The 17,108-nt window shown below is 37.8% G+C and overlaps 1 protein-coding gene across 17 annotated transcripts in view; it reads right to left on the bottom strand.

Annotated features, from left to right (window-relative positions):
* Ptprk (protein tyrosine phosphatase receptor type K) overlaps positions 1-17,108 on the bottom strand; it is a 514,155-nt gene that overhangs the window by 122,870 nt on the left and 374,177 nt on the right. For all 17 annotated transcript variants that reach the window (XM_021221748.2, XM_021221750.1, XM_021221751.2 and 14 more), the window contains exon 8: positions 468-770. In XM_021221748.2, coding sequence (XP_021077407.1) covers positions 468-770 — 303 coding nt within the window. The remainder of the gene's footprint in view (positions 1-467; positions 771-17,108) is intronic.

Genomic DNA, 17,108 nt, shown 5'->3' with positions numbered 1-17,108 from the left:
CTCTCTCTCTCTCTCTCTCTCTCTCTCTCTCTCTCTCTCACACACACACACACACACACACATACCCACTTGCAACCAGGTGGAGTATTTTATCTTCAAGTTTTAAGAAAACAATTTTATCTAACATGGTTTACAAAACGCACACACAATGTGTAAGAATGTGAGTTAGCCAAAAGATAACTGATAGAGTGACCTGGACAATAACTTTTTTGTTTTTAACCTTTGGTAAGAAGAGCTTTATTTAGGCTTTACTCATCACTGTTTAAAAACACAGCATAGGTGCATGTCATTTACTATTCGGCTTCTTTTCTACAGAACACGTGTTCTGTTAGAGCTAAACTGGGCTGAGAAATTTTGGCGGGTTTCTGGGTTTGGTTCAGTGATGGATACCATAGGGTAAGTGTGAAGAGACGACGGCATCTTTTGTCCCCCCCCCCCCCCCGTGAAGAAGCTAAACAAGAGCTTACCATCTTCATCAGTTTGGATGACTGTCTCTTCGCTCTCCTTCCTTCCCTCTGGGTTGGTTAGGATCATCTTGAGGCTGACATTGGTGTAAGGTGGCAGATGGTTCACAACGTGCTGAGGGGCTTTGGGGTCCATGTCCAAGCAGTCTGCCCTGCTCTCGTTGTGGCCACGGAAGTAATGGTAGCAGATAGTGACGTTGAAAGTGTGGCAACGAGTGATGTTGTAGCCCAAGGACTCCCAGTCCACTGCGATGCGCCTTGCCTGGATTTCAGCAATCTTTAAAGTCTTTGGCGTCCGCATAGGTTCTGCAAGATAAATCAAAGTTGCGGACAGATGTCAGCTTGACTGTGAATGCTTTTGGAAGAGTGTAACACTGAACGGGAAAACGGCATACGCAAATGCAGTGAATATCAGGAGCATCTTTGCTTTTGAGTGCTTTGCCAAGAGAATCTACCTATTTGCAGCTTTATTTTGGTAAGTTTTAGAGACTTCCTGCTTTAGTTCTAGAGACAGCAACCATGACATAACAGTAAGAAAAGAACTAAAACACCGAACAACAATAATTTCTAGTACTCGGGAACTAAACAGCAAATAGAGACCCAGAAATGTGAAAACAATGCCTGATGGCTGACATTGTACAACTCCCTGTCGCTTTCCTTCGTCATTATTAAGTGAGTAGATTAGCTCATACATCAGAAGGGACAAGAGTCAATGTGCTCTGCTCAGTGATTTGTCATGTCACTAAGCTATGGTGTGTACTAATTAGTCTAATTGTAAAACTAAACTACCATTTACCAAAAATGACACAGCTATTAATTAACACTAATTATTTCAGTAATGATGTTGTTCATCAACACAAATAAAAGATATGGAAAAATTACAAGAATACATGTAGATAGTAACACCATCTTCTTGCCTCCTTGATCTCTTTGTGACTTATTTTCTAAGTGGGATGGGAAACAATCAGGTCTAACAACCCATTCGCTGTCAGACTACCCAAACGAGGAGGGGGATTTTCACTCAGCTGGAAAATGCTGGCATGACTGAACCCTTAGAAGACTGGAGTCCATCCATCACTGACTCCCAGCGGTATCCGTTCCTCATGCAAGACTGACTTTAATTGTCTAACTTAATCAAAATAATTACTCTATGGAAGTCAGGGCCACAGTGAACCATATACAGCACAGAAACCAGAACACAGCAAAATGTTAAGACATCGATTAGAGTCAAGTAAAAAAGCTGAGGCCAAGCTCAAGGTCTTACTGGTGCCTTCCTTAACCCATTCAGGATGATCGATACCATTGCTGACAACAACAACAACCTGAAATTGGCAAGGATAAAAGCAAAACAAATGCAAAAGGCCCACTTTGGATGTTTTTGTACATTTCTATATTGGATGTTAAAAATCTCAGCTTTATAAAAATAATTAGAATGTTACACAGATGGTAAGCCTGAATTGGAAATCCAGTTCAATGGCTATAGTGTGGGATGGGAAACAATCCCAAGTGGAAGATACTTTAAAATTTCAAAACTAAATGTTCCCTGTGTACACATACAAGTCAAACTCTGGTAGAATCGAATGCTTAGGTTTCAAATGTTAGTGGGTGCTCTTCAGACCTTAGCCTGCCTGTTGTACCAGATTTGGTCTTGTTTACTGTCCTAAGAGCACACAGAAAGAGTGACTGAGAGGAGGGAGGGTCATGGCTTTACAGGTGTTCTCACATTTAACTCTATGCTAACACTTTCCTCACTGCGTGAACCCTATGGTGAAGTGGCACTTCCCATCAGTCTTTGTCTCTGGAATCTAGCAGCGGACTAAATAATAACAGCTACATTAACTCTAGCCATTGCTCGAGAAACTGTAATTTTCACTGTGGCTAGAGAGCAACGAGACTTTTCTTAGTGGCCACAGTCAACTTGCATCATACTTTGTCTATAAAGTTTTTATCTGTATCCAGAACGAGGAAGTAACAAGACACCTAAAATATTTAAATGAGTGACCCCCTAGATATCAATGACAAAAACCACCACTGGTAAAAATCTCCTGCTTAGTGATGCTTCCCTTTCACAGAGACCCTCTCATCTGAATCTTGTATTTCCTCTTTCTATGCATTTCTCTAGATGCAAGCCATCTTCTTTCTCCATATCTCCATTAATACATATAAGGAAAAATACATAATTAGTCCAATGTACACGCATGTCACCACCAGAATTTCTTTGTCAACATTTGATTAAGAAAATGATTTTTGATGAAGAATCTTTCAACAAAGTCAGTAGGTTACTTTCATTGCTTTTTTGCTCCCATAGACTGAATAAATCCAATCGGTTACCCTGTACTTGTTAAAAGAGATTTAAATATAATTTTACTTTTTTTTTTCTTTGTTTCTGTCTTGCTAGATAGTCCGTGCTGGCTTGGGACCCCTTCTCTTGTTCATGTAGATGTAGGTGAGACAAGAAGTGGAAGGAGTTGCTCAGCAAAGTGTTATCAGAACCTTAGTTTCCCTAAGGACAATAATGAAGAGCTCTTAATGCAGCAAATGGTCACATCAAAAGGCCTCCAAGTTATTTATCTAATATGAAACAAACATGGACTCTTCTGAAGGTGTGCAAAATGGCACAGAAGGCGGTAAAACGAATAAAACGTAGTGTTCGGCCTGAGGAGCTTACCTCTTATTTATCGAAGAAGATAAAACAAGAAAAAGATTGTTATTTTGTTTAAGGAGACATATACGGAACACAGCAGTATCTCTGAACCCAAGGGAGACTGATAAGTTCTGCTCGTACAACAGAGGAGACTCCTGCATTAGGTCTCAGAAGACAGTCTTCATATTTTAGATAAATACTACAAAATCAAAGGAAATAAAATGGAAAGACATGTGGAACGTAATTGCAAAAAAAAAGAAAACTACGTATTCCCATTTGGTTGCTTTACAAATACCCAGCTGGATAAAATGTAGTTAAGTCTGGCTGGACTAACACTGAGCAAATTTTGTTGCTGTGCTAGGAGTCTGAGCTGAACTTGAATTAAATTTCTGGACTAATTTCTAAAGTCAATGGAGTCAATGAAACAACCTTGGAGAGATAAAGTTGGAGGTTATGTTCTACGTAGAGACATTGGGGTAGGGAATTACAGTTACTGCAAGGACATGTAAGGACATCATCTGAGCTGAATAAGAAGAGACATCAGAGACAGGCAGACTAGATACCACATAGAAGGAAACAACTAAAAAACTAGGTGACTATTTGGATTCAAGTACATAAATAGGTATTACATAACTATCGTGCTCAGACAGGATGTCTTAGAAAATATGGTGCTCTTGGAGGAAAAAAAAAATCAAGATACTGCAATTAAGAGGTGAAATGATATAGTGATTCAATATCATTAACCTATTGCTTTGCTAACCATGAAGTATACCAGAAACAAGGAATATGAAGATACATTTAGCCATGTCCTAATTTAGGAAATAAGGCAAACAAGCAATAACTGAACTAACTTATGTTTTAGGAAGTAAAGCATAGAAGCGATAATTGAAGCAATTTGTGTTTTAAATAACTGGGAGGCATTCTGCACAAGAGATCTTGTTCAGAAGAACAGAGGCATTGGCCTACCTTCAAAAAGGAAAGGAGTTTGTGCATCCTTCAGAAATGAAGGATGAAGGGAAAAGATGGAGAGGGAGTGGATAAAGGGGAAAGAGAAGGTTCAGGGCAATTGAGGGAAGACTGTGAGGGACAGAGAGAAACACAACAGAGATCTTACAATAGTGGGTTAAAGAAAACGAGAAGGGCCATGGACTTAGAAAGGAAGAGAGTAGTGACTACTTGTAACTACATATTCATTCAAGAAAGAGCTTAAGAAAGTTCACTGAAATCCAGAATATATTTTCAACCCATGCTAAATTCTTTTCTAAACAATTAAACTTTCTAGAGTCCCACTAGACAAACAGCCAAGGTCATATGAGACACCCGATCTTCATTCTGTGGTGGTATTCTGCTCATCCCGGTGTGATCTTCCTAGGAACCATTCCAGTCTAAAATCCCTGCCTGTGTTCCTCAGGCCAGGGCTCAACTTCTTATAGATTCAGGAGCAATCTAACTGTGTAGCCAGATCTTTATTTCATTCATAATGCTTGGACAATGTTTTCTATTGTCTTTAAAACCTTAGCTCCTACAAAATTAATATCATGTTTCACTGATATTACCCACACTGGAGAACACTGGTTTGTTATTTTTGTTTTTAAATTGAGGTCCAAATTAGTGAAATAAATTGCACTCAATCATACTCCATCCATGGCTCCTAAGTCTTAAGACTTTTTTGTGAATCTGCTGTGTATTCTAAACCGAAATGGAGAAATCAAATACACCCGAACATGTACATGCAAGTACTACAAACTCAGATGCATTTTCACATATGGGGGAAAAAAAACGACCCAGAATATGATTTGTCTCTGTAAAATGTTAGGATATTTATCATTAGATTAAGAGAACAGCTTCCAGAAACTGTACATGTACGTGTATGTGTGTGTGTGTGTGTGTGTGTGTGTGTGTGTGTGTAATCACATGCTTGCATCTTAAAAGAGAATGATGGTCTAATAACAATTTAGAATTCAGCCTAGGGGAATGAATTTATCTACTTAGAATTCCTTCCTCCCATCTTTTTTGGTGCTAAGGATCAAACTCAAGGCCCAAAACATACCTAGAAAAAAAAATCTATCCCTAAGCTACACCAGCAACTCTATCAGTGTAGCTTATTCATTTTGTATAACATCAGAGAAAAACAATGGTTTAACCCGAGGTTGGAGCTTAGTAGGTCAGGCACTCCCCTACGTTGAGGTGGTAAATGAAACAGCACATGTTCACCATTAACTTCTTTTTGAAATCACTGTTCACTGAACATATCCCGCCAACATTGACAACCAACAGGTAAGTCTGGAGAGACACTGTTCCCTTAGAACTCAAAGAGGAGTTGAGAAACCCTAAGAGTGCCCTTTGATGTGTCATGACCAGTGCTGGAAGCGGAGTAAACAAAAGAACAGGGGAAAATGCCAAGTCCAGTCTCCCTGAAGTTTAGCCTTTATCAGAGGAATTAGGAGCGCTCTTAACAGAGACAACACATACAGACAGGCAGACACCTTTATTCTTCTTTCCTTTCCTATGAATTCAAGTAGATCTCTGTACTATTAAGTTTTTCCATTTCCTTTTTTAGTGCATGCATCTGCGTACATGTACCACAAAAAAGAGTGAGGCAAACGTGTGGGGATTATCTCCGTCCGTCACAAGGCACACTGGGATCAAACTTGAGTCCAAACTCAAGTCACTAGCCTTGGTAAACAAGGGTCAGTGCTAGATAAACCATCCTGCTACTCCATAATATTTCTTTGTTGTTGTTGGTTTTGTTTGTTTGTTTTATTGTTTTTTTGAGGCAAGGTTTCTCTGTATAGCCCTGGCTATCCTGGAACTCACTTTGTAGACCAGGCTGGCCTCGAACTCAGAAATCTGCCTGCCTCTGCCTCCTGAGTGCTGGGATTAAAGGCGTGCGCCGCCACCGCCCGGCTCCATATTTCTTAATGTAGTAAGAAATGTCGGAATTAGAGGCTCCACCTAGCTGGCTAAATATTGTTTGGCAAAATTTACAATTTTCTCTATTCTTTCTAGCATTTTTGGTCTATTTATTTCTTCGCTATTAGAACAAGAAAGGCAATATTATATCTAAAATAATTATAAAGTGGCAAAAACTGTATCAGGTCCACAGCCAGTATTATATAATTAGCACATGGGCAAAAATATCATTCTTCATTGTATCTACTTTACTTTTAAACAAATCAAAGCAGGGATTTACATGCGCAGAAAGTCAAGTTCAATTTGATAGTATAAAATGAAGAACTATTTTGATTCTTCTCAAATTTTGTGGGAAAAAAGGCCACTTGCACTGAGGGGACCTGCTGACACACTGAGTCACTGATCTACAGCAAGCATACTCTTTAGGTATCAATGAAATAATTTTCTTTCTTTCTTTCTTTCTTTCTTTCTTTCTTTCTTTCTTTCTTTCTTTCTTTCTTTCTTTCTTTCTTTCTTTCTTTCTTTCTCTCCCTCCCTCCACCCTCTCTCTGCTTCCTTTCTGCTTCCCTCCCTCCCTCCCTTCCTTCCTTCCTTCCTTCCTTCCTTCCTTCCTTCCTTCCTTCCTTCCTTCCTTCCTTCCTTCCTTTCTCTTTTTGGAACTTGCTAAACAATATGACACAAGACAGGTCAATATTTACATCCTTTTGTAGTGATAATCTCCAGGTATTCTGAAGGGGTTATGAAAACAGAGCTTTAGCAACCATAAGAGATCAGAGGACAGGAATCTTGTTTCCCTGGAATCAGTTTTTAGTGATAAAACTTTCTATCCACCTGTCAGTCAGAGAAAAATAGAAGATATCCCAAAGCACATGAGGAGAAAAAAAAAAGGAAGATCTTGTCAATGATGTACACAGACTAGGAACACTGAAGCGTGGAAGGAGCTGCTTGCTCCTGGCTGTCTTTTCATCTGAAATCTTAGAGGCTCACTGCAAAACACAATTTCTATTCCATTTATAAAAACAAATACAAGGAAAGTGAATTTTCTGTCAGAGGAGATATTTGCCACTGTGAGCCAAAATAGGAGCAAGATGAAATTTTGGAACACAAGTAAATTAAAAAATAAAGAAAAAAGAAAAAAATAGAGCTATACTTTGGGAAAAGAAATTGTGACATTGTAAGAAAGCTCTTTCTATTCTTACATCAAATATCTGTGTTTTTGTTCTCATAGTAAGAATAAGAACTGACCATGACGAAAGCTTTATATTTCATGTCTTTTCAATGTTACAGCATCATTAGGCATGCCCAAATAATTTCATCTCTGCTCCCACAGGTCAAGTTGCGTTAATGGCAAGTTGAGGGGATGACTTGATTAGTGTTGTAACATGAGGGAGCCTCAGGACCAGGAATAATCACAAAGCTACTGTCAGTTCTTTTGATTTCTGGCTGAGTGGTTGAAGTGACATGCTTAGACTCAAGGGATACACAGTGACAGAGGGTGTCTGGCTCACTCAGCCATCCTGCAGAGTCCCAGTCATATTCACCAGGTACCATCAAAGCCATACTCAGCATATCATCCCATTACAAGACAAGCCCTTCTCACTGGTCTCCAGAGCCTTGCTGGAACCAATCATATACTGTACATATTAGGGCCCTCCTTCTAATAATGCTAAGTAAACAGTCTGAATTTTTTTAAAAAGATGGACATGAATTAAAAAGAAAAAAACAATGCCTTTCTCTTCCAACAAATATATCTTCTTTCAAATCTTTCCAATAGACCCAGATTACAAAATGCGACTAACTGAAACTATAGAAACCCTTTGCTGTGTTTCTTTTACATCTTTGATGTTACAGTGTGTGAGACCATGCAACTGAACTCAAGCAATATGCACACTAGCCTATCTTACATTGTCTATCATACATGTTATTAAATAAAACTTTAAAGCAATTCCTATAGGTAATGTATATTTGAAGAAAAATATAAAACAGAGATTTTAAAAAATAATATCAACTATTAGTTTAGAAACAATCTTTATTTTTCCCATTAAAATATTTAGCATTAGGACAAACTTAAAATAGCAAGTTTTGAAACCCTTAAGAAACAAACTTTATAAGAGAACTTTTATATGAGATGATACAAATTAGCTGTAAACAGCTGTTGAACAATTTTAAAAGAGGATTTTGAAAGTCTTGTTATCACTTACAGGAGATAAAATAGCTTTTTCATAGGATGCTCTGATAAAAATGACATGAATATTTTGGACACCCAGCATAGCCACTCGACAATAGCATTCACTGGCAAATTTTATTTTTATGTATATTTTTACTCCAATAAGTAAAGAAAATAATGCTTACAACAGATGTTCTCCCTTTTAAGAACTACAAGATGACTCCAATTCCTCTTCATTGGATTCCCAAATTTCCAGTCACCCATCAGGTTTTCCCCTAAGCAGAAATGGCTCTATTTCTCCATCTTTTGGTGTTAGCCTGGTCTCCTATGACCTACTTCAGTTACCAAGATGAGAAAAAGGGAGAGTATGCTGGCTTTGTGGACTATCTCTTTAAATTTCTACTCCCCTGTTTGCTCACACACCTAAAACAGTGGTTCTCAACATGTGGATTGTGGCTTGTTGGGGAGGGTGAAATGACACTTTCAAATGGGTGACCTAAAACCATTGAAAAACATAGATATTTGCATAATCATTCATAATGGTAGCAAAATTACAGTTATGAAGTAGCAGTGAAATAAAGTTACGGTTGGAGGTCACAACATAAGGAATTGTATTGAAGGGTCACAACATTAGCAAGGTTGAGAACTATAGTTCTGGAATGAGTTGGCTGAGATGAACCGTAATAGCTATACCAGCAAAGGCCAACAAGATCAAATCAGCCGCTCTTCAGCGGATTTCTGGGTCATCCAAGAATACCAATATCTATAGTACATGTCTGATCTATTCTTGGCAAGTGACACAATATTTACATCTACTAACTGCATTTAGTAAATCAATTTGATTATGTGATTAGATCTACCAGTACATCACACCACTAATTGATTGTATAGTACTAAATGTTTATTAAGTAATGGACATGTGTCACTCACTGCCATGGTATGAAATATTCTTTTAAACATGTCTTTGAGGAGATGAAACAGTTGAGTTGCCTCTACCAAGAGGCAGAGGCTAAAAGGAAGGCAGAATTGCCCCTAGGAAGTAGATAGGCAGAATAATTATCCCTAAGTTAAGGTACCTTTCTGCTCACAGTTCTGGCTCCTGGCATAGGAACTTATTCTGTGCCAGCAATGAAGTCTGTCTAATTTTTTGAATTACTCAGAAAAACATGTTTGTTTGTTTTTTTTTTTACCCCTGTTCTAAGCATGTGAGCATGCTTTCCTGAGCACTCTAGTCTTTACTCCCTCTTTAAGTGAACTGCCTATAAAGTGACTGTGCGTCTCCACGTGGCTGACATCTTTGCTGGCTTAACTCAAATCTCATTGCATTTTTGGCTTGGTTGGTTTTTGGTATGTATGTTTGTTTGTTTTCCATTTTGCTTCACCCTTCACTCTCTTTTCCATTCCTCTCTGTTTCATATCTGCTGAGATATACACTTTACCTGACCTGCGGTTTTCCTTATTAAACTCTAATAAACCTCCCTCGCTTAAAACAAAACCAAGAAGAAACAAAACCATATGACTGAGAAACAGATGAATTCTCTCTCTCTTTCCAGGGACTCTTTGAGAGCAGGTGGATTTCTTCATCGTTCCTGTAAAGACTAATAGTGTTGAAGTGATAACACTCGAGAATGATATAACATACACTTTGACTCAGTAGCTTCCCAGTAGCCTTCTCCACACCGGCACTCTGTAAAATATCCTATTTTGTACATCTGTGAAAACAAGATGTCTATAAAAGCCAATCTGCATTAGAGGCCAACTATCTTTACACTTAAAAAACAAAAAAGACTGGGCCTGTAAGACATGATAAATTGGTGCTCATATTCTTATCCAAGCTCCTTTAGTGGCAAACTGCACAACTGGATCGGTCAATGGCAATGGCTGGGTGTTATGTTCTAACTGATGCAGTATTCTAAGGGCACAGACTGTCTGGAACTCTTCCCTCTTCCCAAAATTAACCACAAAAACGTTACATCCCATTTTGCCCTTCAGCATAATGGTGGGCTTAGCATACAACACACTATTCTTCCATTCCTTCTAGAAATTGATCAAAGGCACTGAACCGTACCAATCCCATATCTAGAGAAAAAAGACTTCTGAGTTATTATAGAAAAAAGCTAGATTGGACAAGAGACTTCAGAGGTGATCGCAGCTGTAGAAGCACTTTAGCACACAGCTTGACTTCACAAAACACAAATGCCTGGCTGTGTGCTTGCTTCGGGGGCGCTAAAAGAAAGATAAGGGCTGTGGAGCTGGTGACTCGTAGTCCATTTCCTTTTCTGAAGCCACCATTTATTCTGCGCTTTCATGCATGATTAACAGCTTGCGGATCCTTCACAAATAATCAATAGCTGTGAGGTTTTATATTAGGTTTAGAGATTAGACAGCCTTGATTATAAATTTTATCGATTTGTACAGCTTAGCTGCAGAAATCCCTCGACATTTTCAAAGATTAAATTAAAACTAGATATATGGCTTGCACACACTAGAAACGTTCGCATGTTTATGGGATCTGACCTCTTTATACTCATTCCTCCAGATGAATAAAACTTATCTAGCTCACCAAAACATGAATCAGTGTGTCAACAAGCATCAAGCTGAGATAGTAAACACAGAGAAAATGTGACAAAAAGAATTGCAAAATTGCTCGCAAATCTGCCTGAGACTGTAATTAATACAGGCAACCTGCAAGCATTAATTGCTTCAGCTCATTTGTAAATTAGGAAATTGACAGAGAGAAGAATAATGAACTCTTTAACTACTACCTGGCAGATCTGAGCCCATGTTAAAACTGAAGATTCATGGTCTCTTGAAATACTGGAAGGATAATATTGCTTTAAAGTAACTATGGTTATCTTAAAGACAGAAAATAATGAACTGATTATTAAATCCATAACCAAAGCTGTTTTGTGATACTGTTACCTCAAAAACCAATGTAACACTGCTGTAGTATCTCTGTCCAGTATCTTAGATTCTAGGTAATGCAGAACAAACATCAATAAATATTAGGTAAGGCTAATATTTTCAACTAACTCTAAAAGTTTACTTTCCCACCTGTACGGTGCAATTACCATTTTACTTCTTTCCTTGCGAAATAAGTATCTTTCAACAGTTAAACTAATTATGTCTTGTATCTAGATAAGGTTTTTATATGATGTTGGATATACCAGAAATATCATATCAAGATGGAGTATGCAACCTCCAGTGACTACCTACTAAGCCAGGTGAAAGAGTTTTTGGAATCCCCTCCACCCTGCACATAGTGATAGTGGCCGTTCTCCTCAGGTCTGACTTTTGTTCACACGATGTGTGGACATAACAGCCACCTCTCTTGCCTAAAGCAGGGCATCCAAACTTGCACTTCTCTGCCTTGAAAGGATTCTGCTATCCACTTGACTCAGTTGCCAGGACGACATTCAAAAACCTCTCTGATGAAGGTGGTTTTCTTGACCACCTTGTTTAAAATCCATTATCCATTTACCTTTATGGTATTTTTTTTCTCCCGTGGAGTTTTTGCCATCTAAAATCAAACACATTTTGCTTACTTATGTTCAACATTTTTATCTCCTGTACCAACATGCCTTGGGCTGGAAAACACTTGGCTGAAGGAATGCATGACTTTTGGCCACCAGCAAGTTCCTGCAACATGAGACCCCAATGTTTGCTGTGTGGAGGTTTTTCTTACTAACATTAAAAGCTACCTATAAAAACTATATCTGAATGTAGTTATGGGATGAAAAACCCGAGAGACCATTTTCTTAGAGCAGTCTTAATATGGGGATGAGCAGCAGCATGACGATTCCAAGGTGAGCAACAACATGGAAAGCCCCTGGGAGACACAGATTGGCAGGGAAGGACTGGCTGGGCACCTGGTCCCCCACTAGAAACAAAGGTGGAAAACAAAGGAAAGGAAGAAGGAAACACTTAAGATGGGCATTGGAAAAGAGTTTAGACACTTCCTCAAGAAGGCAGACTGAGTTCAGTGAGAAAACAAGATTCTCCAGGACAAGAAACCAGTCAACACAACAACTTGAAGCAATTTTCCCTTTAAAGGAAGTATCAGGAAATCAGAGGGATACGAACATAAAACTTATCAAAATAGACTTCTTCAAGATAGAAAGAAAAAGTACTGGAAGTCAGTGGATGGCACGTTCAGAATATGGGAAGAATTGCTATCTTAGATTACTTGGTAATCTAGCTCAGAAATGAGATGTTCTACATAAAACTGAGCTTAATTTATAAACAATTGGTTTTTAGGTCACATTGTAGAACAGATGGTGCCATTAAATGCACATTAAGTTTCTTTTTCTTTGGCACAGAGACTTAAAAGTTAGTCCTCTAATTGGAGCCTGCATCATCACTGTTTACCAGGACTTCACTGTCAATCAAGCTCTCTTACTCCCGGGGTCATCTCCCATTGGTGTTGCTTGTAGGTTTTACCAGCCTGCTTATTATCGTGGCACAGTACAAGTGTCCTGACTTTTATGTGTTAGTACATGCTACATATATCCTAAAATAACTAGTGTAGTGATGCTGGTTGTCAAAGACTTTCACTGGTTAAAAAACAAAAAGCTTCCCCTCTTGCCTGTGCAGCCCAAACACACAGTGAGAGGATAGCTTAGAAATCAGTCTGCATATAACATAACTGGCAGTTACTTTACGTCCATATCCAACATTGCCAAAGCCAGGAAATGGACTTCAAGACAAGTAGGTAATTCATGAAATCATAATAAGAACAAATATAACTGGCTACATATAAAGTGCTCAGAAAGTGACACACACACACACACACACACACACACACACACACACAGGATGATAAGATGCTGTCATTGGCTTTGCTGTGTCACGCTTTCGTGAGGAGAGGCACAGCATCTGGTCAGCATGGATACCTTGAAAGGCTTGGGAAGATTTGTGTATTGTTCTTTTCTTGTCCTAACTAACAGGATGCTAATCATCTTTTATACAACATGAAGACAAAAAAATAATATTATATTCTCATACTCAATCTGCTGTTTTTCTTTTTGAAGATACAGTTTTCTGGATTATTTTCACCATCCAAGGTCTTTTTAAAAAAAAGTAGGAAACTATGCACACATAGGGATGCTAGGAGAAACACCCAAGTAGAAATAAAAACTGCTAAAAGCCTAACAGCTACCCAACAAGTAGAAAACTTTACAAAAGAATAGATAATTCCTTCTAATCAGAAAGCTTTTCTACAATGCCAAATCCCCTGGGCATGCCTACTTATCTTCATACATGAATGCAAACCTGTCTTTCTCTCCACCACTGACACTTCCAATATGTCATTAAATGTTAATGGTGACTATTTCAAGAATTCCTGTTTTGAATATAAAGCTTTGGGGAGAATCGTATAAAAGTTTTTGTTGTTTATTTGTCTTTTAAGAGTGGGAGCTCAAGGATGTTCCCAGCACCGAATGTCAAGATCAAACCATAGTTACTTATATTATATTATTCTGATATTCTTTAATGCTTTTGCAGGAATATTGTGGAATGTATTCTGCAAATATAAAAAGGGAACCAAACACACGAAAATATGAGTAAACAGCAAAGGGTAATGTGAGTTCTTTGGAACTGGATTTAATTTAAAAAATATGCAGCTTATGTGGCAAGCATGGTGGCTCAGAGCTGTACTCCTTAACCCTAGGAATGCTGAGAGGGGAGGGTCACATGAGATTCAAGGTCATTCAAGGGCTACAAATAAAACAAGTCCAAAACCCCTAAATTGTCCACTTTGTTTTAATTTTCTGAATGACCTAAATGTGTTGAAGATTTGTATGGAAAAAAGGCTTAAATATATCCAGACAGCTAGTAATATGTTGAATAAATAACCTAATTTTACTTTAACAACTAAGATTATTAATGTGTTACCAATATATTTTCCATGTTTTAAGAAAAAAAATGTTGCAAATTGAAGAGACCCAAATAAATCATAAAAATGAAGTACTGCACAGCTGAGTTTCTTCTTAGGTTTTCTTTTCTATGTCTTGAGGATATATTTTTGCATGATTTTCTAAAGAAAAAGGTAATTGATAACCATGACTCATCAACAAATGAAGAAATCTATACTTTCAAAACATTTTGAAAAAAATTTCTAAGGCAGAAGGCTTAATAAGTCCTCTGGATATGCCTTATAAAATTTCAGAGAGATAAACAGTATTCGCTCAATTTCTTCAACCATAATTCATATTGAATTAAATATATAACTATAGCCGGGGATGACTTATTCAGATCATCTCTGTGTGTTCAAGGCCAGCCTGATCTACAGAATAAGTTCCAGGCCAGCCAAGGTGATAGAGCAAGGCCCTTTCTTCTATGATAGATAAGAGTTTGACCAATTATTTTACTAAAATATATAAAAGAATGACAAACTATTTTATTAGAATTATAAAAATGACAGTCATTAATAATACATGTAATGTATGTTTCTTTTCATGCATAAGCATACTATTGCATCACACTTCTTTTAAAAATATAATAAAATACTTGTCTAAAATCACAATAATCTGCAATATTTGAAGGCATGAAGATATTTCAGTATGTGCAGTGGACACCCTGATTCCATCACTGTGGCCCCATGTCACTGGGCAGGCAGGACTCATACTGAGAAACATAATTGCAATGTCACCTCCCACTGAGCAAGACAGCCGCCTGCTGCCTGGGCTCAGGCCTTGCAATGGGCTCCAGGAGGTCTGGGCTTTTCTCTTTTACACATTCAGTTCCTTTTTATTCAACAGATTCATCCTTGCAATTTTCTTTTAATTTCACAGGAGTCTGAAAGTGATTTCTCCACTGCTTTATTATGTCACCAGGCCACCAGGCCAAGAGCAAAGCAAAGCACTAATTAGCAAAATATCTCTCTCTCTCTCTCTCTCTCTCTCTCTCTCTCTCTCTCTCTCACACACACACACACACACACTTATTTCTCAACTGTTTGTGTCAGAGTGTCAATATCACTTAGGCATCACTTGCTTTGTCTACCCTTGATATTCTTGCTTCTTCCTTGCAAGGTTAAACTGATGAGGTGAATTTGTGATCCAAACTATCTTTAAGGAGGAAACAGTAGGAGCACCTAGCTCCTGCAAATGCTCCAAGGCTGAAACAGTCACTAAAAGGTAAATACTTTCCCTCTTGACTTTACACAGGAGGAGAATGGTACCCTGAGAATTTCACGTTCAGTTTCACAAGAATTCAATTCCAATGTCAATAAATGCAATAAAATCCACATGACCCTCCCAAAAGTTCCACCTCCAAAATGCTGGAACTGGCCCACAAATATTTACTTCCTATCACACAGGATGAGATAAAAATATTGCTAAGCACAAAAGGTGAAGGTGCAAATGATGACTCTGTGCCAAAACAAACATTTTATTTTACAGTGGGGGTTTGGAGCTTCAGAATATCTGAGCTTAAATGCAGTCGTATCGAGTTTCTAAGTAAAGATCCCATTTGTGCCCTTTCCTACATGTTCCAGGAGACCAAGAAGGAAGATAAATCTTAATTTCCAATGTCACTCACTATACTTAGTAGCTAACATCTGCTGTTCCAATGGTCTCACCTACTTTATTGTGAGGCTATGTGCTGTTTTCCTATATCAGATATACTTTTTAAATTATTACTGCTTTGTTGCTGTAAGGAGTCAATTAAAAGTGTGTCAATGTCTCCAAAAGATGTGTCCATAAAACCTGCAGTGACAAGCATAGGACGGTCCTTGTCATACTGAACATAACCTTAATATTGTGAATTATCAGACAGTGTTAAAATGTAATGTCTTTTTTTCCATGATAAGTAGCAATCAAAGAATAGAGAAATAAATAAAGAAGGAAGAAAGGTCAATTTAAGTATTAACTTAGATTTAATGTGTTGGTGATCTCTAGATATTAGTGCACAATCAACAATAAACTATTTCTATACACTGACTTAAGTCCTTTTCATATCTAAAGGAACCTCAATGACCCATAGAGCAAACCAAGCAAGGTTTACACAAAAAGAGGTGGGGGGATGTTTTTAATCATGAAACTAATCATTTTAGTTTCCCAAACAAGAAAGAATAAAAACAGGACACGTCAAATTAATTTTCCTATAATCAGAATTGGGCCATATTATTACTGAGTGGTTTGGAATTGCCAATGGAAAGAAATTAATGATATCTGTCATGCACTAAAACCTAGAATGCATTATTGGAAATATGCCTACATCAATGAACACTGCCCTCATCACATGCCATTGGCTAATGTGGAAGCAAAGCTTGTTAGTTCTGTTCTTGAAGATATAAGGAATAGATGTGAGGGTGAAAGGCACCCTAAGCTATTATATTGAGAACCTGGACCATTGACTCGGGCTATATTCAGTCTATTCAACATATGAGGAATACAGCTATGTGTACAAGAGGTGGTGTTGGCACATTGAAAATATTAAATAAAACTTGAATGTCAATACAGACGTTTTATTCATCTGAGAACAGCCAAGAGTCAAGCATAGTACTCTTTGATCTCAAGTCAGTGTTGAAGGACATAATATAAACTGTGAATATGATCATCATACTCAGAAAAGAACAAGTAGTGAATAAATAATTCTTTTCCTATGCTGAAAGAGAACAGCAGAGGGTCCATGCAGGTTTTAAAAGAATAATGAGAACAACCTATGTTTTTGCTCCTGACCAAACCTTTAAAGACCATCAGAGTAATTTCAAGTGTCTCATCCAAACTGCACTGTTTTGGCATTATATTTGATTTATGACCCAGACTAAATCCTTAAATCCACAATACCACTGCAGGTTATTTTGAGGACTGGAATGATTTCTTAAAGTAGGTGATCACTGCAGAAATTAAATAATTACTGCCGTGTTAACATAAGGTCTTTCTGATCTTTTGGGAAAAAAAAAGAAAGAAGAGAAAAA

Source organism: Mus pahari, chromosome 21 (assembly GCF_900095145.1).
Source record: "Mus pahari chromosome 21, PAHARI_EIJ_v1.1, whole genome shotgun sequence".
NCBI classification, from domain to species: Eukaryota; Metazoa; Chordata; class Mammalia; order Rodentia; family Muridae; genus Mus; species Mus pahari.
Note: the sequence above shows the minus strand (reverse complement) of the source record. Positions and strands in the feature narration are given on the sequence as shown.